The sequence below is a fragment of the Lynx rufus genome, unplaced genomic scaffold (assembly GCF_022079265.1).
Source record: "Lynx rufus isolate CCGP_SWC_20201006 ecotype Redwood Valley unplaced genomic scaffold, mLynRuf1.p SCAF_4, whole genome shotgun sequence".
Taxonomy (NCBI): domain Eukaryota; kingdom Metazoa; phylum Chordata; class Mammalia; order Carnivora; family Felidae; genus Lynx; species Lynx rufus.
The window spans coordinates 156638663-156665141 of NW_025814856.1; the positions used below are offsets into that span (position 1 = coordinate 156638663).

Below are 26479 nucleotides of genomic sequence, written 5' to 3' on the forward strand. Positions count from 1 at the left end.
CAAAAATAAAGATTAAAAAAAAATTAAAAAAAAATCAGGTTCCTTGGGGTTTTTTTTGTTGGTGGTGAGTTGTAGGAATTCTTTAATCCCTTAGGAGATAGATGATTTGCAAATGTTTCCTTTCATTTCATAGGCTGCCTTTTCCTTCTTTTGATGGTGTCCTTTGATGCCCAGAAGTTTTAAAGTTTGGTGTAATCCCATTTGTCTATTTTTGTTGCCTCTCTTATTGGTGTCATATCTAAGAATTCACTGCCAAATTCAGTGTTAGGAAGCTTTCCTCCCTGTGTTTTCCTCTAGGAGCTTTATAACTTTAGGTCATATAGTTAGGTCTTTAATCCATTTTGAGTCCTTTCCCCATTGTGTGGTCTTGGCATCCTTGTCGAACATCCATCGATCATATATGCCAGCCCGTTTTTTAAAATTTTTACTTCTGGGTGCTCTGTTCTGTTCTGCTGGTCTTTATATTCATGCCCATACCATTGGCTTTAGTAGCTTTGTAATATGTTTTGAAATTAGGACGTGTGAGGCCTCCAACTTTGTTCAAGATTCTTTTGGCTATTCAAGGTCCCTTGTGTTACATATGAATTTAAGATTTTTTTTTTCTATTTCTGCAAAACATGCCACTGAAATTTTTATAGGGATTGCATTGAATCTGCAGCTTATTTGGGTGGTACGCACATTTTTACGATATTAGGTCTTCCAGTGCATGAACACGGATGTCTTTCCACTTACTTGTATCTTTCTTTCAGCAGTGTTTTGTAGTTTTTAGTGTACAAGTCTTTCACCTGCTTGGGTTATATTTATTCCTAAATATTCTTTTTTTTTTTTTTTTTTTGATGCTATTGTAAATGGGATTATTTTCTTAATTTCCTTTTTGGGTTGTTCATTGTTAGTATATAAAAACTGGATTTTTATGTGCTGATTTTGTATTCTGCAATGTTGCTAAATTTGTATTTTCTAACAGTTTTTTTTTGTTGTGTGGAATCTTTAGGGTTTTCTATGTAAAAGATCATGTCCTCTGCAAGCAGATAATTTTTTATCCTTTCCAATTTGGATGCCTTTTATTTCTTTTTCTTGCCTAATTACTCTGTCTAGGACTTCCAATACCACACCAAATACAATGGCAAATCCTTGCCTTGTTCCTGATCTTTGAGAAAAAGCTTTCAGTTTCTCACTGTTGAGTATGGTGTCAGCTGTGGGCTTTACACATGGGTTCTTTGGTTATGTTCAGATTATTTCTTGTTATTGTCTTTTTCCTTTTATCTATATATCCTTACCCTTAAAAAAATTTTTTTTAACGTTTGTTTATTTTTGAGAGAGAGAGAGCACCTGTGTGCATGAGTGGGGGAGGGGCAGGGAGTGGGAGACACAGAATCTGAAACAGGCTCCAGGCTCTGAGCTGTCAGCACAGAGCCTGATGTGAGGCTCGATCTCTGAACAGCAAGATAATGACCTGAGCCGAAGTCGGGCACTTAACTGACTGAGCCACCCAGGCACCCCTATATATCCTCAGCCTTTTCATATAGCAATCTTCACATTCGTCCTTTATATTAATCTACTTTTTTCCTGAGAAAATCTTCTCTGCGGCTCTCTTGAGTAGGAGCTGCCTTGCCCCTTCAAATGGGTTGTAAGGTGGGGTTGACATCTCTTAGCTCCTCAGTACCTGTTCCAAACAGTTCGTCTTCCATCTTCTTATACAAGTCTCTTTTCCTTTGAGGCTCAGAATATCTGGTTATATCCTACAACTGTAAACCTTCTGGCTTTCTGGGATCTCACTTATGTTAGTTGTAGGCTTCAGTGCCTGGTTGACCAGTGTCCTTTTCCCACCGAGTCTTGTTACCTTCTCGTGTACCCCGAGTATACGTGCGCGTGACCCGTGTACCAGCCTGGCCTTCCTTTCCTGACTTTGTCTACTTCCAGGACTTTCACTGCTGCTCCGCCTTCTTCTGGGTCCCCCCGACCCTCCGTGGCTGAGACCTTCTCACTGCTTGCCCATGTTCTTCTGAAATCTGGAACTTCAGTATCGCAGTCTCTCAGTCTTCTATTATTCCACGTTTCCCAACCTTACTCGTATTTTTTAATATTACCAAGACTTCTTGTCCCCGAGAGCCTCCAGTTTCTTCCAAATCCATCACTCTTTGCTGCTTTCTTCACTTTTTCCCTCGATTTCTTGATGCGCCTGTCACACACTTCTCAGCTGCACTTTTCACGAGTCCTCCTGGCTTTTTCTTTTTTTCTTTGAGAGAGAGCGAGAGCATGTGCATGCAGGGGCTGGGCAGAAGGAGAGGGAGAATCTCAAGCAGACTCCATGCTCAGCACAGAGCCTGACGAGGCTCTGTCCCATCACCCTGGGATCCTGAGCTGACATCTGACAGCCCCAGCTGCCCCTCTCTGAGAGGATGTTTCACCTAGGACGGTGCTCAGAGCTGGTCTTGTCTCCAGCCTGCTCCTGCCTGGCTCAGGGGTGCTTGTGTCTGGGGAACGCCCTCTTCTTTTCCCTGTCCCTCGCTCATGGCTTGGCTGGCACTCCACCCACGGCCTTGTTGCCATGTACCCACCTGGGAGCCCCTACGGACACCCTGAGGGCCCTCTTTTGACTCCATTCAGCCAGAGGCAGGCAGCCCTCCCTCCCTTATTCACAGCATGGAGCCCGACTCAGGACTAAATCCCATGACCCTGGGATCGTGACCGGAGCTGAAATCAAGAGGCGGACGCCCAACCGACTGAGCCACCCAGGTGCCCTCCCTGGCCTTTTCTATCCCTCGTTCCTCCTCCTTTTCACAGTTAAGCTGTTTGAGTAGATTCTGTCTTCTTCCCTACCTCCTACTCATTGTATATCCCATGCAGTCTTTGTTAGAATTATTCTCACCAGTTTTACTTCTCATTCTTATTGACAGCTCAGCTTTAGACACAGTTACTGTCCTTGAAATAATTTTTTCATTGCTTTCTGTTTTTGCTCGTCTATGTCTGGCTGTTCCACCTCCTCCTCGTTGGCTCCTCCTCTCCACTCATATATTAGGGAAGCGGTTCCTTCGGGTCCTGCCACGTTACGTCCTCTCTCTACGTAATCTCCTCTACTCAATCTCATCTACTCAATGCCTGCAGTTTCCAGCTGTTTGTAGACCAGTCCCAGGTTTGTTGCCCTAAAGACCTTTTCGCGGCTCCAGACCTGTATGTGCACTCACCTGCTTCCTTAACGCGTCTGCTTGCATGCTTCACAGATGGATGCCTCAAGCTCGGCTGGCTGAAGAGCAAAAGCTCGCTGGCCGCACCTGCCCTTCTCAGTGATTGGTACCACTCACCATCTCTCTAACCTCCCAAACTAGAGATGTGAACCTCCTCCCCCATCTGTCCTTCATTCTCCTTTCCTACATTCAGGCTGTACATTCTAAGCGATTTTGCCTTTTCTAAATCTCGGAACGTATTTGATTTCTTTTGCCAGCTCTGCTGTCGCCACCACAGTACCATCATCTCTTGCCTGGATTCTGTTTAGTTTTTGAGAGAGAGAGAGAGAGAGAGAGAGAGAGACAGGCAGGGTGTAAGCAGGGGAGGAACAGAGAGAGGGAGACACAGAAGCTGAAGCAGGCTCCAGGCTATCAGCTGTCAGCACAGAGCCTGATGTGGGGCTTGAACTCACGAGCCGAGCTGTGAGATCATGACCTGAGCCGAAGTGAGACACTCAACTGACTGAGCCACCCAGATGCCCCTCTTGCCTGGATTTTTATTAAATACATCCTAACTGTTCTTGCCTCTACTCCTGCCTGGTTTGTATCTAATTTGCACTCCACTGCCAGAGTGATGTTTAAAGAAGTGTGGGTTGCTATTGCTTTTGGATTCGACTCGACCTGACTTGGTGTTGTGTGTGCACATCTCCAGCCCTGCCACATCTACACCTTAGTCTATAGAACTCTCAGGTCACTTTGGAAGAAGTTCACTTTCCTTGAGGTTCTGTCTCAGGGCTCCTGGGAGGGCCTTCACACATCTTGTTCCCTCCTGGAGCACTCTCCCCTCCCTCCTTCCCCAGCCAGCTACCTTTCCTCCAAGTCTTGAACATTATTTCTTCCCTGCCCACTGCACACACACTTATGTTCTTCCTTTCTGTCTCCTTGGGTGAGGTCTCTATCATCGTGTCCAAGGCCAGTCCCTCCAACGCTGATCTAAATTCTGTTCTTTCTCATGGGTTATCCTCTCTCTCACTTCATCTTTAAATCTCATCCTTCCTGCTTTTTCCTCCTCCTTGTTGAACCCCTGTGGCTTAAACATATTGTCTCTCAACTGTGTACTTCCATTTATTTACTGCTCTGTCTTCTTTCATTTATGCCATTCTTTTTTTAAGTTTATTTTTTTATGTTAGAGAGAGAGAGAACGTGTGAGCACTTGGGGGAGGGGCAGAATGAGAGGGAGAGAGACAATCCCAAGCAGGCTCCACACTGTCAGCACTGAGCCTGACACAGGGCTCGATCCCATGAACTATGAGACCGTGACCTGAGCCAAAACCAAGCATCAGATGCTTAACCAACTGAGCCACCTAGGTGCCCCCCATTGATGCCATCCTGAAAGCATATCCCACATCTTCAGTCTCTACCTTCACTTTAGAGTAAGCCTAGTAAAATTGATTTCTATTTCATCTTTTGATTGAACCTGCTCTTGACAAGGTCATTAATAGCCCCATAGTTGTCAAGTTCAATGGATACTTTTCAGTCCGTATCGACCACATTTGTTTCTCTTTGTCTCTCTTTTAGTTACCTGTAGGGTGTCTTTCTCTGCTCATCCCTTAAATGCTGGACTCTCCTGGGTTCCTCTTTTTATTCCACACACTGGTTAGATGGTCATAACCACACTACTGTTTGTAAGTATGATGTATCGATTTTGGAGTCCTATTTTTCTAGTCTTTACCTTGATTCTCTTGACGTTGTCTGCACATAAGTGGTCCTGGAGTTCTACCCTGGGATCAGCCATCAGAACATCCTTTCCAAAAGAGAACTCCGATCATGGCCCTCCTCAGCAGACAGCCTGTAAATGGCTCTCCAGTGCTTAGAGTGCAGAGACCCACTTCTTTAATCCGGCACAGAAGGCCCTTGGTGACCCTGCCCTTGTCTTCCTCTCCAGTCTTTTTCCTGGTCCCTTCTCGTCCCACCTCCATGGCCCCTCAGCTTGACCTGTGTTCCAGCGGTCCCTAAAAGAAGGCCTGTTTTCTGCTACCCTTCTCTTTGTGTGTGTTCTTTTCCCTCTCCCCACAAACACTGGACTTTTATTCACCTGGTCATTAACTCAAAAATGTCACAGAGGTGGCATTCTCAGATTAAGAGGAAAGAAAAACAACAGTTACTCAATTATTCATTATTCAAAACAATGTGTTGAGGAATTACTTTTAACCCCGTGCCAGGCTAGTCATTTCCGTGTGTGTGGTCTCATCGAATCCTCAGAATTGCCTTGTGAGAGGGGTAAGAAGATTTCCATACCCGAGATTAGGAAGTTGAGGCTCAGGTAGATTAGTAGCTGGTGGGATTTGGACCCAGGTAAATCCTACCCGAAATCCCATGTCCTTTCTTTGCTGATGACGACTTTGGAGAGCAATGCTCACTTCTGTGTATAAGTACCACTCTATTTATTAATGACACTACCTTTTCACTGCCTTTCGTGTAACTTTATCAGAACTCTTCCGTAATGTTCCTGTTGTAGTTTTAACTGCTCCAATGGAATAAAACCCTTAGAACACCTTTATTAGCATGCACTATACATCCGTGGTGAAAACCGGACACACTGCCAGGGACCAAGACACCTATTTCGAAACCTCCAGAGTGTCATTGGTTCCTCTGTGCTCCGTAGCTGTCTTTGTTGATACCTTTGTCTGACTCCCCTTTTGCTCACTGTTCTTGCCCTTGCCTCTGCCTTTCCCTTTTTAGCTTCCTTAATAAGTAGATGAGTTGATTTTCCTAAATTCTCTGAACATGTTCAAACATACCACAAAATTGAAAGCATTTTACAATAAACACCTGCCTATTACTTGGAGTCTAGATTTTACTGTATTTGCCTTATCACGTATCTCTCCATTTGTCCATCCCTCTCTGTCTCACTTTTTGATGCATTTCAAAATAATTTGTAGGGGTCTGTACTACCACCTAAATACCTGAAGATGCTTATCAGTAATTCGGTTATAGGCAAATTAGTATTTGCTTATGGTGGTTTTTTAGTTATAGAATTTGTGTAAAAGGGAATGTACAGATCTTTTTTTTAAATTTTCTTTAATGTTTGTTTATTTTTGAGAGAGACAGAGCATGCACAGGGGAGGGGCAGAGAGAGACACAGAATCTGAAGTAGGCTCCAGGCTCTGAGCTGTCAGCACAGAGCCGGATGCGGGACTTGAACCCAAGAACCTTGGGATCATGACCTGAGCTGAAGTCAGACACTTAACCAACTGAGCCACCCAGGTGCCCCTGGAATGTACGGATCTTAGATGTACGTGCACTGAGTTTTTGTCAGGTGCATATACGTGTATCACTGAGATTCCTAGCACAATACAAAGTGTTGCCGTCACTCTGCGTGTTTTCCTCATGTCCCTTCGTGGTCAATCTCTGTCCCCTGCCCCCAGAGGTAACTGTCCTGCTGATTTTTTCCCCCCCACCATAGATTGATTCTTTTCTCCCCCACCATAGATTGATTTTTCCCCCCTGTTCCAAACTTTATGTACATGGAATAAGATGTATTCTTTTTTTGAAAGGCTTCTTCCTCTCAGCACAGTGGTTTTGAGATTCATCTGTGCTATTGCATTTATCTATAGTTCACTCCTTTATATTGCTCCATAGAAGGTAAGCATATTATAATGGTTAATATTTTATACTTAGAGAATTGTAAATTCCTTGATTTTGATTTCTGAGACTGGTGAACATAATATTTTGCATTACTCATTTTAGAAAATACAAATTGTGGTCCACCTGCGTGGATTAGTCGTTTAGGTGTCTCTTAATTTGGGCTCAGGTCATGATCTCAAAATCCGTGGGATTTAGCCCCGTGTTGGGCTGTGGGCTGACACAGTAGAACCTTGGGAATCTCTCTCTCCCTCTGTCTGCCCCTCCCCTGCTTGCGCATGTATGCATGTTCTTTCTTTGTCTCTCAAAAATAAACATTAAAAAAACCCCAGACAAATAGTTTGATTGTATGTATTTGACTTTTTTCTTCCCTTTGAAAGAAAAACAATTTCCTGATAAAGGATTCACGTGCCAGTAATAACAGTTGCCTGTATTTTAATGTTGATTTTGAGATTTTAATAATGGTCATGGTTTTTCTAAGGAAAAGTTTTTTCTGCAACAGATTTGGAAGAAGTTGCATATGTTCCTCTTGATCTGTTCCATTTTTGGTTGCTGCCCTTAATTTGCCTTTTGACCCAGGTATCGTTTTTTTGCAGGCTCTTTTCCATTGTTAATGTGCTTGTAAGTTTTCCTCCTCGGGAGTGCCTTCCCCTCTTAGTCTCCCTTCCTCTCAGTTTCAAGGAAGAAAACCTGTGATATTTTTCCCTCTGCATAATTTCCCCACAGCCGGTTGCTGGAGTCCACCGGAGCAGGAGCAGCGGGGGCTGCTCTCAGGACTCAGCAAGAGCAATTGAAGAGGAGGAAATGACCCTGTTTGCTGAAAGTAAAGCGAATTTAAGTGTTGCTCATTCCTCTTCAACTGCTCTTTCTAGGCTTTCTGGGCTCCCTGGGGGCGATTATGCTCCAGGTTCTTCAGTTCATCCTGTCGGTAGTTCCCTGCAACAGTCCCTCTCTTGTTCCTCACCCTTCACTAGCACAGAATCTAATAAAAAGTGCGGGGGAGAGGAGGCAGTGTAGTCTTAAAGTTGTCTCCGGAGTCAGACAGAACTGACGCTTCCTAGCAGTGTGACCTCGGGCTCCCTAAACCTTAGGTCCCCCTGTACAGTGGGATGATAAGAGTGCCTCCCTGGGTCATTGAAGGATTGAGTGAGGAACCATAAAGCTGTTAGCGTAGTGCCTGATAGACATGGGGTTCAACAAATGCTAGTAACTGTGAGTAAATTTGATGTTCAGTACGTTGGGAGTTAAAATGAATTACTTCTGGTAACTGGCAGTGAATGATTTGAGAGACAACCGGTGGGGAAGGAAGACCAGGATCTGCCAGATGGTCTAATAAGATCTCAGCCTTATTCTTTGACTTTACGTGGAACAGGACAGCTTGGAAAGTGTGGTTTTACGACAGAACATAACCCCAGACGAGGCGGGGCGTAAGCAGTTACAGTTGGCTTGGTCTGGACCATCATGCATCTGATTTCAGCTCCCATTGTTGCTTTCATCTCTGGGGATCTCGTGCTTGCTCGTCCCGGGTCTGGTTTCTCTCCCGGGGATTTTGGTTGGTGAGCCTTGGCACAGGTTCTGAACTTCCTTTCCTGGCTCCGCAGTCAACAGTAGCCCTGCTCTTCTTCTCTTCTGGCTCCTCGTGCTCAGCTCCGTCCTTTGGCTCCGTGCTCCGGCACTCGTTCAGTCACCCACCTTGGCCTGTGACCCAGGGCTCCCGCCATTCATTTCTGTGGGGCGTCTAGTCTCTCTGCCAGAACTCTTGATACTTTCTTGGGGATTTTAAAGTCCCATTGACACTATGAATCCCTGAACGTGAAACTTGCAAAGCAAATGCGAAGCTAAGTGATGGTCCTGGGCCGTGTGTCCCTAGGTTTTTATTAATATTGGAGTTTTTTCCCTCCGAATATAGAAAGGTTAATCTTGATTACTGTATCATCAGCTTTCACCAGCACGGGTGGGAGCTCACCTTTCAAATTCTGTGGCCAAAAAACAATTGCTTAGAAGAAGTAAAAATAAGTGGTTTTAAGTTGGCACGAGGGGTGTGTTGAGTGTCATTCAGTTTTATCGAGAACTTGGTAATAGTAATGATGATAATCACTCACACTCGATCAGGGCTTGTCATATACCAGACGTGATTCTAAGCACTTTATGTGTATTAACTCATTTTATCCTCCGAACAACTTGGAGATGGTTATTCATCTCCTACTAGTGTGAGATTAATAACCCTAGAAGGAGGCAGAAACCAAGGGAGAGCAAGATTAAGGAATTTGCCCAAGGTCACACAGTAAAAAGTGGGAGAGCCCTGATTCCAAACCACGTAGTCCTTACCTTAACCTCCGGAAATGGCTCCTGTATCTAAGGGAGCCGGGGAGAAATGAAGAGCCATAAACTGAAGATTGTCTTCTGTCATAGACCCCATAGGACATAAGACAGATACTTTAACGTAGTGCTTCAAGTTTGGGCTTCTGAGCTAGTTGGGTCTGGGTCCAAGCCTTGGATGTGCCACTTGCTGGGTGAGTGACTTTGGGCAGATTATTCAACCTTGTTAAACTTCACCTTATTCCTCCGTATAACATCTGACAACCTTATTGTGACACTTAGGAGATATAATCACAGCTGCTGGCACAAATTAAAAGAGCAGTTACTTTTATTATGAATGCATGAGGCGCTCTGTGCTGGGTCCTGTTTGAAGGTACAAAGTAAATGTCAGGGGTGCCTAAGAAAAGATTAAAGTTTTTTTATTATGGAGATTTTAGTCATATAAAAATCAGAATAGTATAATCCCCATGTGTTCTCACCCTGCCTCAATAAATACCAACATTTTACTGATCTCATTTCATTTCTCTACTTTTTTTTCCCCCCTCTGGAATATTTTGATGCAGATTTTCAGAAATTCTAGCTTCTATCATTTATACTTCGGTACCTTGTCTTTAATAAGTAAGAACTTAAAAAATCACAATGGCATTATTATGAACCTAACAATACTGAAATTCTTTTATGTCTTCTCATATCCAGCCTGTTTATATTTTCCCTCCTACCCCCCCATTCTTTGTATTATGGTTTGTTCAAATCAATATCAAAACAAGTTTTGACACATTGCATTTAGCATCTATTTCTAAAGCCTCTCGAACTATAACCCCCTCCTTCTTTTAAAGTATTTATTTATTTTCAAAACCAGGCAGGTCTGTCTTTTCCCTGGAGAGTTTTTCATAATCGAGATTTGGTGGATAAGTTATACCATTCAGTGCTGCGCAGAGTCCTGTGGGGGCCTGAGGCAAGGAGAAAAATCGGTGATATTGGTTCTGTGTTTATTTCAAACCGTGATACTGTGTTCATCATGGGTCTTTTGCATTCATTTTGATTTTTAGAATTATTGTCTCCATTGTGGTTTTTTTGGCGTGAATTTTGCACCTGAGGTGAATGCCTTACTCTCCTCATTGTAGTCTCAGCCCTGAGTCATTTAATCTGTTCCCCTGTCTCTCCTGTGTCTTATAAACTGGCGATCAGACCCAGGTGCTAGAGCTTTGCTGCTGTCCAAAGCATGGGCCGTGCTCCTGCAGCGCAGTTCCTCCTGGGAATGGATTAGAAACGCAGAGTCTCAGGACCCAACCCAGACCTGCTGAGTCAGAATGTGCATTTAACCAGGTCCCCAGGGGATTTGTGTGTATCCTGAGATTGAGGATCACGGCTCCCGAGGCAGAATTCGATTCAGGTTTAATTTTTAGGGCAAGCATGCTTCATACACGTGTTGTGGATTTCTTCGCGTATCGTGTCAGGAAGTACGTGGTGTGGGGTTGTCCTGCTTTGGCGGATATTAAGATCAGTCAGTGGATTGGGAGGCAGTCAACTTAGTCCACCCGTTAGAAAGTGAAGACCGTGGCTTCTTAGAGTTACTAGAGCCACGTGGTTAAGAGGAGGAGTGACCATACGTGTTCGAATGTCGGCTTTCCATCTGCCCAGCTGTGAAACCTCGCTGTGCTTCAATTCTCTCTAAACTCTAACTTCAATTCTCTGTCTAGTGGAACCCATTTCTTTGGGTTGTCATGCCGATTGTCTTAGAATAGGGCCAGGCACAAAAAAGCTCTCCATCAGAAATAGCACTTCGTCTTCTGGCTTTTCCATCCTTATCAGAGAAAGCCTCATAACAAAGATGTGTTTGGAGTTGGGCCTTGCGGTGAGTGGGACGGTGTGCTAGGTGATGTTAATGCCTTGAGCATAGGCAGAAACTGGAAATGCAGTGTATTTTTGGAGATTAGCAAAGAATTTGACTTCACTATAGACTAGTTACTTCTTTTTTTTTTTTTTTTTTTGGTAGAATAGGAGAAAAAGTTCAATTATGGAAGTCTTTGTAGGCAGTTTGTAGTGTTTGGTGAGCAGCGGAGATACAGTGAAGATGTTTAAGGAGAGGAGCATGTCATGAGCAAAGTGGCACTCAGGAAGCTCAGTCCAGCACCCTTGGGCAAGATACGTTGGAGGGGGAGGGCGTGTGGTTTGGGAGGGCATTTCATCATAGAAGCTAAGAGAAGCCAGACCACAGTGATGGCATTGGGAGGGGGAAAATGGTGGAATAAGACTGTGATAGCGTAATATCTGAGCATGAGCACTGTAGGCAGGTAGACTGCTGGTTGGTTTGCGTTCTGCTATTTACCAGCTGCGACCTTTATCAAGTACTTAATCCCTTCAACTTCTGCACCCCAGTCACCTTCTGGGGTAATGGCGCCAATGAGATCTGCTTTGCAGGTTAGTTGTAAGCATTAAGTGAGATGATGCATTTCCTAGTACCTGCTACTGTGCCCGTCTCCTAGCTTCCCCTTGGTAAATGCTCATTCTTATTATCATTCGATGATGGACTGGCTGTTTGGTTGAAGGAGAGGAAGGTAAGTCATTTTTTGGTTTCAAGACTAGGATAATTGGTGATACAGAAAGAGGCAAGTCGCCAGGGAGAATTGGTTTAAGGAGGAGGTATTATTCTCTTCCCTTTAAGCTATGTTGAGTTAGAGACTCTGACAGCAGATCCAGGGGGAAATGTGTTAGATTCCAGGGGTAAATTATGCATGCGCCACACTTGACTAGACCTGTATTATTTCTTTGGGTACACATTATGGTTTTAGTAATGTCTTGGGCTTCATTTTGTTCCGGATCTCTGGGGTTCTGACAAAGCAGATGTTTTACCTTGACATCCGTTGAGATTAGCCTCTGCCTTTGCAGTCGGTGGTCCCAGGCCTGGCTGGTCCGGCAGGGGCCGAAGGTAGCGAGGGATTTTTCCCCTCCTGGCTTTTCCTCATTTCACATTTTGTTGTGGTTTTAAGAAAGCAGTTTGTTTTGCTTTTCAGCCATTTCAGGGTTCTCTCTCTCTCTCTCTGTGCAGGCTGATGCTGAAGTTTGGGGTATTAATAGGTGCTATTTAAAGAAGCTCATTTATGGGCAATTAAATAACATGCCTGTCAGCCCAGATTTGATAGGGAATAGGGAACTTTTTTAAGTGCAATGAAGTTTAATTATATTCCCTCTCCTTTTAGCTCTTTTCTCATTTTATTTAGAAAACAGATTTGTTCTTTTCTAAAAAAAATCTGTATTATTCTTTCCCATATGTTTATTGGTGGGGGGGTCGGGTGGGGTGGAGAGGACTGAGATGGAAGGGCAGGAGATATATTTAAGTTATGTTTTGTTTTATTGATTTCACATCATTTTTAGTGATATTTCTATCAGTGGTATTAGCTGCTCCAAGCACTGCAGAGAGAACAGTCGAAGCTCAGGCTAAACTAACCCCTCTGTAGGTGGTAACTGACATCTCCAATATCGTATGTGACGAAACAGCACAAATACTGACAATAGTTGATGAGTTTATAGGTCAGAAGGTCTGTCCTGTATTCCGGAGCCCAGGGTGAATACCCCTTTATGCATGTGGTTTATAGAGCACAACTCGGAGGGTAGGAGGAAGGGAAGAAGGGACTCGGCCTACGGTATCTTTTCGAATAGCTGACATAACCTCTCTGTAACGTTTTCTCTCTTGCCTTTTAGTACAGGAGTAGATAAGAGTACCTTGTGTAAAACTGACAAGAGTAGCTGTTTCCGCTAGCTTTTTAATTTCAGTGCTGCGTTATCCATTCTTGTTCACTTGTGGACTTGAGTGACTGGGGCTCTCCCCACTCCCCCTTCCTGTTTTAGTAAATACAGTCTGGGGAAAATGCCCTTGGCTTTCATTATAGTGTTACTGGAAATGTTGATCCTTGCGTTGTTAAATATACCACCAGGGAAAGAAGTCCAAATATACCACCATTTGACTTCAGAACTCCTGAACCCAAGTTCGGTGTATCCTTGTCACTAGCCCAGAACCCTTGTCCTTTACAGTTGATGGTAGACTTTAGCTTCCTTCCTCCTTTGCTAAACCTCACCGACAGCACCAGGGGTGACAGAATTTCAATGCCAGCGATTGCCTGCCTGCCTCCTTATTTTCTTTCTTCTTTTGTGCATTCTAAGGGTCATTAAAATGAAGACAGTCACCACTCAACGTATGCTTATCAGTAGTAATTCTTCTTGAGGCTTGATACTTTCACGACATTAGGGAGCTTCTTTATCTCATTGTGGTTGGGAGAGGTAAGAAGATACAAATTTCTGAAGTCGCAGGTAGCACATCATGCGGAGGCCTGGAGAACCAGAAGGGACATCATTCTCTGGTTAAACGGGAAGACCAGACCAGAAGGCCCTAAAATCCTTCTCAAAGTCATAAATGTTTTTATCGTTCTCCTAGAGTTTGTAACCCATCACGTTCCCCATTTACGTCTCTCCGAGTGAGCCTTCTTTAGGCCCAGAATAGATCTTCGAGCGTTCTTCTCAAACACACTGCATGTCTTCCCGCTTGGTGACCAGTCTTTCCCTTGGGCAGAGATGATCACCATTTTCTCACGGTGACACTGATCACTGCCGCTGCCACTATCTGTTCGGGTGGGGGCGATGTGTGCTTGACAAAGCTCCCTGCTGTGCACATAAGAGAATCCCTTCTCTATGGTTTTTTCTGTCTCTCCTTCCATCTCCATTCCATCCAGGCTGTTCCATGGACAACCAGTGCTCACCGCCCCTGGCAATATCATGCTTAATTACTCGAGTAGGCTTGGGTGAGTTGAAGTAGTTGCTGTAAACATCTAAACTTGAAATCTGTTTTGTGTAAAACAGAAACTGGATTGCATGCACCAGGGGAAAAGCTGGTGGTAGAAATTGCTATACAGTTTGCTTCTAGACTGTAGTGGGAAATGTCTGTTTTTGGGAAACTGGATAGATCAATATGATTTTTTTGTTAACATGCAGAGTTGTTATTGAAATTACAACTTATCTTACTTTGCAGTCCTAAAGTAATAAATAAAACATTTATGGCTCAGAATAAATTGTGAACATCCCATTTCCTGTGGTAGCAGGCATGTTTGTATTCTTTTAAAGCCTCAGGCAGAGTGACATCAGCAGGTTTTTTTCATTTCCTAATCCAGAAGCTTCTGATTTCTGTCAAAGGACCTGCATTTTAGTACTGAGCAGATAGATCTTCAGGGACCTTTTAAAAAATGATTTCTTTTTAACGTTTATTTCTTTTTGAGAGAGAGAACGAGCGAGCAAGCACAAGCTGGGGAGGTTCAGAGAGAGAGAGAGGGAGACGCAGAATCTGAAACAGGGTCCAGGCTCTGAGCTGTCTAGCACAGAGCCCGACCTGGGGCTTGAACTCACGAACCGCAAGATCATGACCCGAGCTGAAATCGGCTGCTTGGTTAACTGACTGAGCCATCCAGGCATCCCTTCAGGGACCCCTTTTTGATGTGACTACATGTTAAATTGTGCTAAACTTCAGTTCTCTTGGGAGACCGCATGATGTAGTAGAAAGAACATGGACTTGGAATTTATATACGGTACTTTTGTGTGTGTGTGTGTGTGTGTGTGTGTGTGTGTGTGTGTGTGTGACACAGGGTTTCAGCTTCACCTTCAGATTTTTGATCCACGAGCAATCTAGAATTTCTCTGATAACAGACTCAGCCACTGGGACAGTTCTTAGGATGCTTCTTAGTATACCAGAAGGAGTTCTTCATTTAGCTTTCTAGTTCCTCATTTAACTAGTTCTTTTACCCACTCCCCCAAGCACGCACGCACACACACGGTTCTTTATCTGGTCAGGTTTCCATGACTGTTCTAACTTTTCATCCTCAACTGTACCACGGTGATTTCTTCTCTTGCCCTTTGGTGGTAATTACAGAGAAGAGCTATCGCAGGTGGGTCTGTGGCTTCAAGAATGCCAAACACTCATACAAAGAATCACCTTCAGTTTTTCCTGCGGGACAAAGTCTGCCTGTGAGCACAGTGAGTCAGTCTCTCCTGATCAAACATTTGCCACTTATTTATTGAACAGTTATTTATTGAGTACCTTTTATCTACAAGAGGTGCTGTGTGCAGAAGAGAAAATGAGAAAATGGTGAATTATCCATGAATTCAAGGCAGTTACAGTGAAGGAAGAAAGGGGAGACCAGCAGTTTTGTGTGTGGTGGGCTAAGGGTGTGGGTGGCATCGGGTGTGGCCTTTCTAGTTTTTAAAAGGGATGGGGGATAGAGGGATCAGATCCTTGCAGGGGGAATGTTCACTGTTTGTTTTAGGAAAAGCAAAAGCGTGTGGTTTTTACAGCATCAAGAGCACGACGGGAGATAAGGAAGTGGTTCTTAACCTCTTTCCTCAGTTATCCACTGCGTTTTTCCTTTGGCTTTCAAATGAGGTACAGTCTGTGTACATGAGATTCATCCGGCATTCTCTGTCATCTGTCCCAGGGCATCTCTTCGGCTGCTTCTGCTTCTCACCTTCTCACGTAGACCATCCGATCCGCTCTCATCCCTCCATTACCACATGTATCTTTAGTCAAGATTACTGTTGGAATTCCACACGTGTATTTCCAGCTGTCCCTTGGACACCTCCACCTGGACTCACCCCTATCTCCGATCGACAAATCCAGAACTAAGCCCATCTTCCGCCCTCCTAAACCCGTGTCCCCTACCACAGCCCACTTCTGAGTGGTACCGCCTTCCACCGATGGCCCAGTGCAACAATGTGGACACTGCCTTGGACCCCTGCCTTCCCTTTCTTCCCCACAGGCCAGCCCTTGGGTTTGCTTCCAAAACATCTGCTGCCTCTGTCCTCTCCTGGATCCTGGTTCCCGTGGTCATCCTGTCGTCCTGGCTGTCTTGCATTCCTGGAGAACCCTCCCTGGTCTCCCTGGCTCCAGTCTTTCCTTCAACCATGGCTGGCTGACTTCACACTGCAGCTGGAATGGTCCTCCTAACACGTCACTCTGGCCACATCCTGTATCTTCCTAACACCTTTTAAAAGTTTTGGGGCGCCTGGGTGGCTCAGTCGGTTAAGCGTCCGACTTCGGCTCAGGTCATGATCTCATGGTCCGTGAGTTCAAGCCCCGCGTCAGGCTCTGTGCTGACAGCTCAGAGCCTGGAGCCTGTTTCAGATTCTGTGTCTCGCTCTCTCTCTCTGACCCTCCCCCGTTCATGCTCTGTCTCTCTCTGTCTCAAAAATAAATAAACATTAAAAAATAAATTTAAAAAAAAAAGTTTCTTATGACCTAAGGGTAAAGCCCTGATTCCTTAATAGCTTAAAAGGACCGTGGCAGTCTGGACTGTGCCTCCCCTCCTCTTCCATGGCTCCTCCCATCACAGGCTGGCCTCCAGCTGTCCTGAACTTTCACTTTCCCATATTGGCCCTGCCTCACGCTCTCAGGCTTGTACATGCTGTTTCCTTTGCATTCTCCTCCCTATTTTTGCCTTGCTACTTTTTATTTCTCCCCTAAATGTACACTTGAGGGCCACTTCCTATAAAAAGCCTTCTCTAATTCCCCCAAGACTCGATTAGGTATTCCTAAATGCGCCCCTTTTACAGAGCACATAAAAGTCACGTCACCTTACGATTGCCTGTCAAATTGTCTTTCTTCCCTTCTAATCTGTAAACTTCATGAGGGGAGGGCTGGGTTTATTCACTAGTATATCCAGGACATCTGCACAACGCCTGGCATATCATTTATCAAGAAACCCGTCTTTTACTTTATCACTAATACTTGCCAAGAGCTATTTCAGGTCAGGACCAAATCTGGTTCGTTGTACCGTACCAAACACTTTGTGTTCAATGAATATTTCACCTGCTGCTTTTGGGAACTTTATTGTACTTGAACTTACTAAAAACATTATATGAATGTAAATTTTAAAAGTTAAGTGAGATTAGGAGGTAATGTGGTTAATTGAATGAATGTGCTATAAAGTAGATAGATGAATGAGTATTGCCCATTCACGATTCTCTGAGGGTAAGAGAAAGTATTAAAGCATGCATTTTAGGGTCAAGTTGGCATGGGTTGGAATGCCAGCTCTACCATTTAGTCACATGGTGGTCTCGGGCAAGTCAGTTTCTGCACTGAGCCTCAACTTCTTCATACATAAAATGAGAATATAATGCCTGTCTTGCAAGGTTGTTACAAAGATTAAAGGTTTGTGAGAACAGCTGCTATAATATCTGACACATGGAAGTCGCTCTATGAATTTTAAGTTATTTTCTCTTTTATTCCAACAAAGCTGCCTTTCCTGAAACATTTTTGGAATTTCTTTTTTGAAATAGTTTTCGGAGCTGGTTATAGATCATCAGAATATATCAATGGGAGAAATCATTTTTTCTTTGAGGATGTGTGATTTTTAGAAACAGCTTGGTTCAGAGAGCAAGATCAAGATAGTTAATACCATTTTTGATATTAAAAAATTGTGATTATAATGAGATTTTCTTTTGTAGCATCTAAATTGGTACATATTCTAGCTTTCTCACAGGTGGCATTGACAGCATATTCCATCTGGCACATTAAAATCCAGGGAATTAATTATAAAAAAGTCTTTTGATTTTGAATAGTGCTCTGATAAATCAAGTAGTATTAGCAAGCTCAAGAGAACTGAGGTCTTTAATCATATACTTAATCACAAGTTAACATTCAAAATTTTACTTCTAGTGAAAAAGAATTTGGGGGAAAAAAATGATCCAAGGTGCTACCCATATTCTTGTCTGTATTTGGGGTCATTCTCTTTTTACCTAGGTCTGCAGGAATCCATGTGGCTGAAATACAGTAAGGCAGATGGTATCTAGTAATGACCCAGAGGAGCCTGGCACGTTCAAGGGCCTGCCCCTGCTAGGAGGGGAGCCAGCTGGGGGAAAGGGATGCGGACATACAGGCAGGTGCGCAGCTTTTATAGCAGTACAGAGGCCTCGTAGAGAGTAATCCGTAGGATGTATCTGTCGTATAAAAGACTGGAGGCACAGGTAATTCTACAGGAAAAATACATTAAAGTGGGTGTTGGGAGGAGCATAGTTCTGCGTGGTGGTAGTGGTCCCCCCAGGGCTGTGTGGAAGCTGGATTGAGGATTAGCCCAGTCCAGGGGATCCAGTGACAAATGCTCAGGTTGCTGCAAGGAACCCAGTTTTCTTTGGTGATCTATTGGTTACCAAGGGTTTAGTATTTTTACCTTGTCATGGTAGAGAAGTCGTGGGTGTGAGGTGTCAAGTCAACTATAAAGTGGTGTTGTCATGTTAATCACTTTTAAATATTTTACTACTTTGTGTCTTGAATTTCCCTGATCGCACGCGCGTGTGTTTAAATTACATATATAATTGTTGCTGTTAGGACGATTCACTGAGAGCAGTTGATGGAGAGCTTTTGGGTAGAAGAGCAAAACATGAATATTTATGAATCTCTGGTGGGGGAGAGGAGGGAAGCTTATGCAGCAACCTTTTGCCACAGGGTAGGAGGGAATGGTCACTCAAGCAAGTGGGGACTGAGCCTGGCAGTAAAAGGTGCCTGTCGTCTAGATTTCACAAAGGGTTAGCCCCCCTAAAATGTTTGTTGTAGAGCAGCCTGCACTTTTGAGTGTCATTTTAATTTTAATAGCACATTGTTCTTAGGTTTCAGATGGGGAGCACTTTTAAAATTAAATGAAAATTCCAGTATTGTTAACATATGGTGTTATATTAGTTTCAGGTGCACAATACAGTGATGCAGCAATTCCAGACATGACCCGGTGCTCACCATCATATACTTGATCTTAGCCAAAAGGCCAAGAAGCGATCTCATCAGGATAAATGTACTCTTTATTCCCCATCACCTCTTTTACCCGCCCCGCACCTCCCCTCTCATAACCACCACTCTAACCCCCTCTAACCACTCTTTAGTTAGAGTCTCTTTTTTGGTGTGTCTTTTTTTTTTTCCCCTTTGTTTCTTTCTTTCTTAAGTTCTACATATGAGTGAAATCATGTTATTTGTCTTTCTCTGACTTATTTTGCTTAGCATTATACTCTCTAGCTCCATCCATGTCCTCGCAAATGGCAGGATTTCATTCTTTTTATGGCTGAATAATATTCCATTGTATTTATATACCACATTTTCTGTATCCATTCATCTGTCGATGCACACTGGGTTGCTTTCCCGTCTTGGCTGTTGTAAATAATGCTGCAGTAAACACAGGGGGACACATATCCCTTCAAATTAAGTGTTGTTGTGCTTTGGTAAAAACCCACAGATGGGCGGCATGGGTGCTTCCCTCAAACAGTGCTTTCTTCTGAAAGTTGACCGCTCTGTGAAATCGGGGGTGGTTCTCCAGCCTGGCTGTGGAAGAAAAATCATTGAGTAGCCTTTGACCGCAGCTATGGCAAAAAGCGAAAGGTTGTTTAATTTCTTTTAGTTTAACCTTAACTCAAAATTAGGTTTTGAATGACTGTAAAAATGCAAAATTCGGGGTGCCTGGGTGGCTCGGTCAGTTAAGCGTCCGACTTCGGCTCAGGTCATGATCTCACGGTCCGTGAGTTCGAGCCCCGCGTCGGGCTCTGTGCTGACAGCTCAGAGCCTGGAGCCCGTTTCAGATTCTGTGTCTCCCTCTCTCTCTGCCCCTCCCCTGTTCATGCTCTGTCTCTCTCTGTCTCAAAAATAAATAAACGTTAAAAAAAATTTTTTTTTAAAAAATGCAAAATTAGGGGCGCCTGGGTGGCGCAGTCGGTTAAGCGTCCGACTTCAGCCAGGTCACGATCTCGCGGTCCGTGAGTTCGAGCCCCGCGTCGGGCTCTGGGCTGATGGCTCAGAGCCTGGAGCCTGTTTCCGATTCTGTGTCTCCCTCTCTCTCTGCCCCTCCCCCGTTTATGCTCTGTCTCTCTCTGTCCCAAAAATAAATGTTGAAAAAAAATTAAAAAAAAAATGCAAAATTCAAAGTCTCCAATGTTATGAGAATGGTCTAAAAAGAGTATTTTTTTTATTTTTTTAGAAATAATTTAAGTGAAAGAACCCTTTTCTCCTTTCAGTTCTTTCCTATAAATTGTTTATTAGTGTTTTTAACTGTGGTTAACCAGGTTCAAATTACTATCTTCGCGCCATCAACATGTATTAGGATAGATTCTTACAAGGAGAAGACCTGGGGTCTGGTAGGCAATCAGCCATTTAAAATGCTCTTATAGTATAAATGGCATAGACACATTTTAGGAACGTTTTATGTTAAATAGACAAACATTTTTCTGACAGAATGTTTTCATTTTTGCAAGCCAAAATTTCACCTCATGCCAGAATTTTCCACTTGTGATATAATTGAGTGTCTGACAGGGATATAAAAAATAAGAGATTCAGATAAAACAGTAGCAGAAGCAACTAAACATCAGATTTATTTCTGGAGAATGACCTCTGAGTAATTTCCACTGGATAATAAAAGTACAGGATAGGTGCGTTAATCTTCTAATGCCGGGCTAACAAACCACTGCAAACCTAGTGACTTAACATGGCAAGAATTTATCATCTTCCAGTTCTTGGGGTTGGAAGTCCAACACGGGTCTCACTGGGCTAAAATCAAGGTGTCCACAAGAACTGCACTCCTTCTGGAGGCTCTAGGGGAGAAGCCATTTCCTCGCCTTTCCAGCTTCTAGAAGGTACCTACATTCGCTGACTGGCGGCCTCCCGTCCTCAGGGCCAGCAAACTTGCACCTTTCTGACAATTTTTCCATAGTCCCCTTTGGTGCTGATCACAGGCAGGAACTTTTAGGGACCCCTGTGATTAGATTAGGTTCCCCTGCATAAAACCAGGATCATCTTCCCATCTCTAGATCCTAAACTTAATCACGTCTGTTAAAGCCCCTTTGCCACCTAAGTAAGGTGACATATTTTCAGGTTCTGGGGATTAGGATGTGGGCGTCCTGGAGGGAGTGGTATTTTGTCTACCATTATGTAAATACTTAACACAGGATTTCATTCAGGGAAAGTACTTTTCACGAGTGCCTGTGCTTTGTTACAGGTCTTTCAGAAACTTTCACTTGGGTATTTTATAGGGAAGCGTTGTACTTTCTTTTTTTAAATACTTGAAAACGCCAGTCTTACTTGTTTGGATCTTAACTTGCTTGCTAAAGCTAATGTTCATTCTCTTTGTTTGCTTTGATAGTGATAACCTGCTAAGGAGAGCCGCCTGCCAAGAAGCTCAGGTAATGTCACTTAATGTGCTAAAGTGAAAACCTGCTTTATCTCCACTGCGCAGAGCACCCCGGCTCTTCCAGGGGACCTGCGCGGTGCCTTGCCTCGGTGTGGTTTGGAGAGATTTTTCCTGCTCTCCGGATGAGTCAGGCTGAGAGCCAGCTCTGAAGAGAGCTGGAGGAAGGTAGCCATCTGGTGAAGAGCAGTTCTAACGCCCACCCCTTTAGACGTGCTTACTTCTGGATTCGACCTAAGAGTGCATAAAGTGGGCCGGTTGGAGCTCGGGGAGTTTGTTCATGTCTTTGGTTGTCCTTGAAGATCAGACTAAGCCCTGAATCTCCCCTGCTCCAAATAACCCCCAAGGATGTCCGTTCAGAGCAGGTATTGCCCCTCGAAGTCAAATCTTCTTAAAACTGTTGATTCATGGGGCGCCTGGGTGGCGCAGTCGGTTAAGCGTCCGTCTTCAGCCAGGTCACGATCTCGTGGTCCGTGAGTTCGCGCCCCTCGTCGGGCTCTGGGCTGATGGCTCAGAGCCTGGAGCCTGTTTCCGATTCTGTGTCTCCCTCTCTCTCTGCCCCTCCCCCGTTCATGCTCTGTCTCTCTCTGTCCCAAAAATAAATAAAAAAAAACAAAAAACAAAAAAAAAACTGTTGATTCATATTTTTAAAGCCTGTTTAGCACAGTTGATTCATACCATGTGTGTGGTGTTCTCCCAGGCCTGTGATACTTAAAAAAGGCCTGTGGCACTTAAATATTCCTCTATCTGGCTGCATTAGTTATGGTTGAATTAGAAATCCTTTCAAGTTGAATGGGGCGCCTGGGTGGCTTAGTCGGTTAAGCATCCGACTTCGGCTCAGGTGTGATCTCAGCGTTCGAGAGTTCAAGCCCTACATCAGGCTCTGTGCTGCCAGCTCAGACCCTGGAGCCTGCTTCGGATTCTGTGTCTCCCTCTCCCTCTCTGACCCTCCCCACTCGTACTCTGTGTCTCTCTCTCTTTCTCTCAAAAATAAAAAACATTAAAAAAAAAATCCTTTCAAGTTCAAGACCATGTTTTTGTTCTTCCATCCCCTCCAAGTTTGTACATTATACCTTGCAGGTGAAATTCCATGAGTTCCTGAGTTGCCTTTTTGTTGTATGTCATTTAAGCTTATGATATCAGAAATACCAAAAAGGAAACATGAAGTAAAAAACGGCAAAGGTATGATGTATTTAGTAGAAGATGTGGTGGCAAGCCTCATATTTGTTACTGAAATGTTTTCATAGATGACAATGACAATAGATACTATTAATAAATTCTTCTCTTTGGTGATTATCTAACTGTTCTAAATCTGTGGTTAAGAATTTGATTACTTATGTTGTTTGTTTTTATCTCCTATGGCTCTGCTGTTTTGAAAATCGATTCAAGGGACGCCTGGGTGGCATAGTCGGTTGAGCGTCTGACTCTTGATTTTGGCTCAGGTCATGATCCCAGGGTCGTGGGGTCAAGCCCCATGTTGGGCTCCGTGATGAGTGTGAACCCTGCTTGAGATTCTCCCTCCCCCTCCCTCCCTCTCCCTCTTCTCCCTCCCTCTCCCTCTTCTCCCTCCCTCTCCCTCTTCTCCCTCCCTCCCCTCCCTCTGCCCCTCCCCCACTCACACACACTCTGTCTCTAAAAAAAAAATATATATATATATATATATATATAATTTCAAATAAATTTCAGTATTAAATTCGAGATGTTTCCCACCCCAAGCTAATTTTCCATTAGCAACTGGAAAATCTTCTTGGGAGGGGATGCTCTTCTTTGTTTCTCCCTAAGGAAGAGTGGTTACAGGGTCCTCTCTTTCTTGTTTAAGGAAAATGGGTCCACCTCTGTTCTGAGTGCCGTCTCTTCCTTTCTCAGAGACTGCTCCTCTAGCCATTTGCTCCCTCATATTTACCTCTTCCCACGGCTCTAATTCTTTACTTCTCAGCACCCATGGACCTCCTTCCATCTGGCAGACAGAAGTGAATTCATCCTTAGAGCCTACTCTCATTACTCTTTGTGTTTATGTCCTTCCTTTTACGGTCTAAATTCTTGAAAGAATTTTTTTTTTAATCTCCCGTAAACTCAACTCACTGTAGCTTCACATAAGCTCCTTAGCCCACTGTAAACCTGAGACTGGAGGTAGGTAAGAATTGGAGAGACTAGGAAACCGGGACACGGGAGAATCATCTGGAACTGTAGATCTGGAATCTGGTAGGCCAGAGAAACTAGTTAATTAAATGACTTCTGGCCACATTCCAGAAAAGATATGGCTAGAGAAAGAACACATTACAATGTTTGGAGATTTGGCAGTGAAATTTTAAGGTTGAATTCAACAAAACTGAAAACCGTAGAAATTAGAACACACCAGAAACTTTTTACAAACACATGGTAGGTCTTTCAGAGGCATTCAGAAAGTGTTTTGTTTTGCTTTGTTTTGTTTTAAAAGACTGTGCGTGGTGAGAACAGCTCTCCCCAGGACTGTCAGGGATGCAGTGGATTTAGAGTCACTTAATAAAACTCTTGGTGTAACTTTCATTTTTCTCCTGACTTTACTTTGTGCTTGTACACTTGATGTCTGCCTCCTTGGCCCAGACCTGCTCTCCACAATCAAAGACCTGAAAGGTTGGCTCTGGAGCTTTCCTACTCACTCCTTCTGGTGATGGTCTTTTCCAGCCCAGGTGGGAGAGCGCCAGCTCACCTCTGTTCCCAGCTTGGTTCTGCGCATCCAGTTCTGCGTGCTTCTGAGTGCCGCCACCATTATCTGCTTTTTAGAGCTGACAGATAGAAGAAGTTTGGGCTTTGGAGTCGCATGTAAATTCTAGGCTTGTGATTTATTAACTATATGACTTAATCTTTCTGAATTGTGGTTTTCTCAACTATTAAAATGGGAACATTTAATACCTCCTTAGTTTCTGAGAACTAAGAATGATGTGTAGGACAGAGGCAAATACTGGGTGCTTAGTAAGTGTTGTCGTTCTTTTCCTTGCTAGTTAATGCTATTTGGCTATCAAGTTATACAAGGTCGCAAAGAGGAGGAGGCAATAGACTATTAGGTTTATTTTCTATATGTATGAAAATCTGAAGATGAAAAATTTTAATGTTTGTTTTTGAGAGAGAGAGAGAGACAGAGCATGAGCAGGGGAGGCGCAGAGAGAGAGGAAGACACAGAATCTGAAGCAGGCTCCAGGCTCTGAGTGGTCAGCACAGTGCCTGATGCGGGGCTTGAACCCATGAACCGCGAGGTCATGACCTGAGCTGAAGTCAGATGCTTAACCAACTCAGCCACCCAGGCGCTTTGAAAATATGAAGATTAATTGGTAACACATAGGTTCTTTATGAGTATGCTTTAGTAATAAATTGAAGGAGAAAAAGATTATACTCTGAAAACTGAGGACAAATGGGTTAAACTTCCCTTCTGATCGACTGTGGCCTTGCTGATTATGTGTTTATAATAAACCTGGCCGTAGCCTATGGAGAACAGAAAAGTTACTTACCTCTAGTAGATGAAGCAGGGTTTTTTTTTCTTATAGAATTTAGGTGATTGTCATTAAATAATGGTAGACTTTGTTATTGCCCACAGTGTTTTGTCAGTATGAAATCCTGAAAGAACATTTTTTCCCCCAGAGTGGATACTGTGTCTCCTTGAACTAAATGCCTTTGGAATGAAAGAATATATGTCATCGCTAACTGAATAAAAAGACATTTGCTTAAAACTTTTCTTCTTTCCTTTTTAGGTGTTTGGCAACCAACTCATTCCTCCCAATGCGCAAGTGAAGAAGGCCACGGTTTTTCTCAATCCCGCAGCTTGCAAAGGGTAGCTCAGTTTGCGATTTGTCACATCCTCCCTTTTCCTAAGGGGTGGGGGGAATCCTGGACCATCAGGCAGCTAGTTGGATTGTGTGGAATTGGAAGAAGAAGGCTCAGTACTCATCTAGCAATAGGATCAATTTGTAATGGAGAAACAGCAGTTAATGAGCTGTAACTTGTAAAGCTGTCCGATGCTTAGCCAACGTGTCTAGCTGCAGTTTAATGAAAATCCCAGAATTCCCACTCTCACGTAAGTCTTCCCTGTGTGGGGACAGCCCCTGCTGTTGCGATGGCAATGATCGAGCCTTCTCTGTCACAGGATGTTCCACGATGGCCAAGAGCACTGTGGGCTTGTGAAGTCAGAAATGACCTTTCCAGAAGGAGGGAACCTTGAGCTAGGTCTTTGGAGGTTGGCAGACTGAGAGCACTCAGTCTTCCTGATGGAGGAGATGGGCCAGGGGGCGGGGGTTGTGCTAGGGACAGGAATGACTAGTTAGGTCCCTCCTGTGTCCCATGACAGTCTGTGACCTGGTCTGGCTGGCCTGGAAGAGTTGTGTGAAGACATGGTGGGCATTCAGGTGTGAGGAATCCATGGGACTTTGGTTAATAATCACATGTTTGTGTTCATTTATCATAACAAGGGTCCTGTGCTGGTGCAGGACGTTGAGAGTGGGGGAGGCTGTGTGTGCATTTAGCAGGGCAAAGCGTCCATGGAAATTCTCTGTGTTTTGTGCTCATTTTTACTCTGGACTTGAAAACTGCTCTAAATAATAAGGTGTATAAATTTTAAAAAACTAGAAGGGAAAAAATTTTTTTTTCATTCTTAGGTGCTGCTCTCATTTAGTTGCAAAGGTGAATTTAAAAAGATTTTGAAGGCTTTTAGAAAAAATCATTTAAAACTTAATTATTCTGAGAGAGAGAGAGAGAGCGTGCACGAGCGCGTCTGAGATTCAGAGAGAGAGAGAGAGGAAGAATCCCCAAGCAGGCTCTGAACTGTCAGCACAGAGCCTGATGAAGGCTTGAACCCACAAACTGTGAGTTCATGACCTGAGCCAAAATCAAGAGCCAAGCGCTTACCCGACTGGGCGCCCCTAAGATGCAAAATTATTCTTAAAATATAGTAAGGATTAAAAGGTTGTGTGTGTGTATGTTGGGCGGAATAATATTTTTTATTCTCCCTAACGACCAGAACAATTCTTTTTGTCTTCTCTGAGGATCAGAAAATTAATAAATACGTATTAGGTTGGATCGTATAAGATCTAAGTCAAATGATATTAAGAACAACAAGAACAAAAAGAGTAGTTGGGACCAGCTTCTAAGTAGTCTTGTGTAAGACGCAGGGTCTCTGAAATAAGTTTC

The 26479-nt window shown here is 43.7% G+C and overlaps 1 protein-coding gene across 3 annotated transcripts in view; it reads left to right on the forward strand.

Annotated features, from left to right (window-relative positions):
• AGK (acylglycerol kinase) overlaps positions 1 to 26479 on the forward strand; it is an 81288-nt gene that overhangs the window by 6117 nt on the left and 48692 nt on the right. For all 3 annotated transcript variants that reach the window (XM_047095068.1, XM_047095067.1, XM_047095066.1), the window contains 2 exons: positions 21278 to 21317; positions 25048 to 25127. In XM_047095068.1, the coding sequence (XP_046951024.1) occupies positions 21278 to 21317; positions 25048 to 25127 (120 nt within the window). The remainder of the gene's footprint in view (positions 1 to 21277; positions 21318 to 25047; positions 25128 to 26479) is intronic.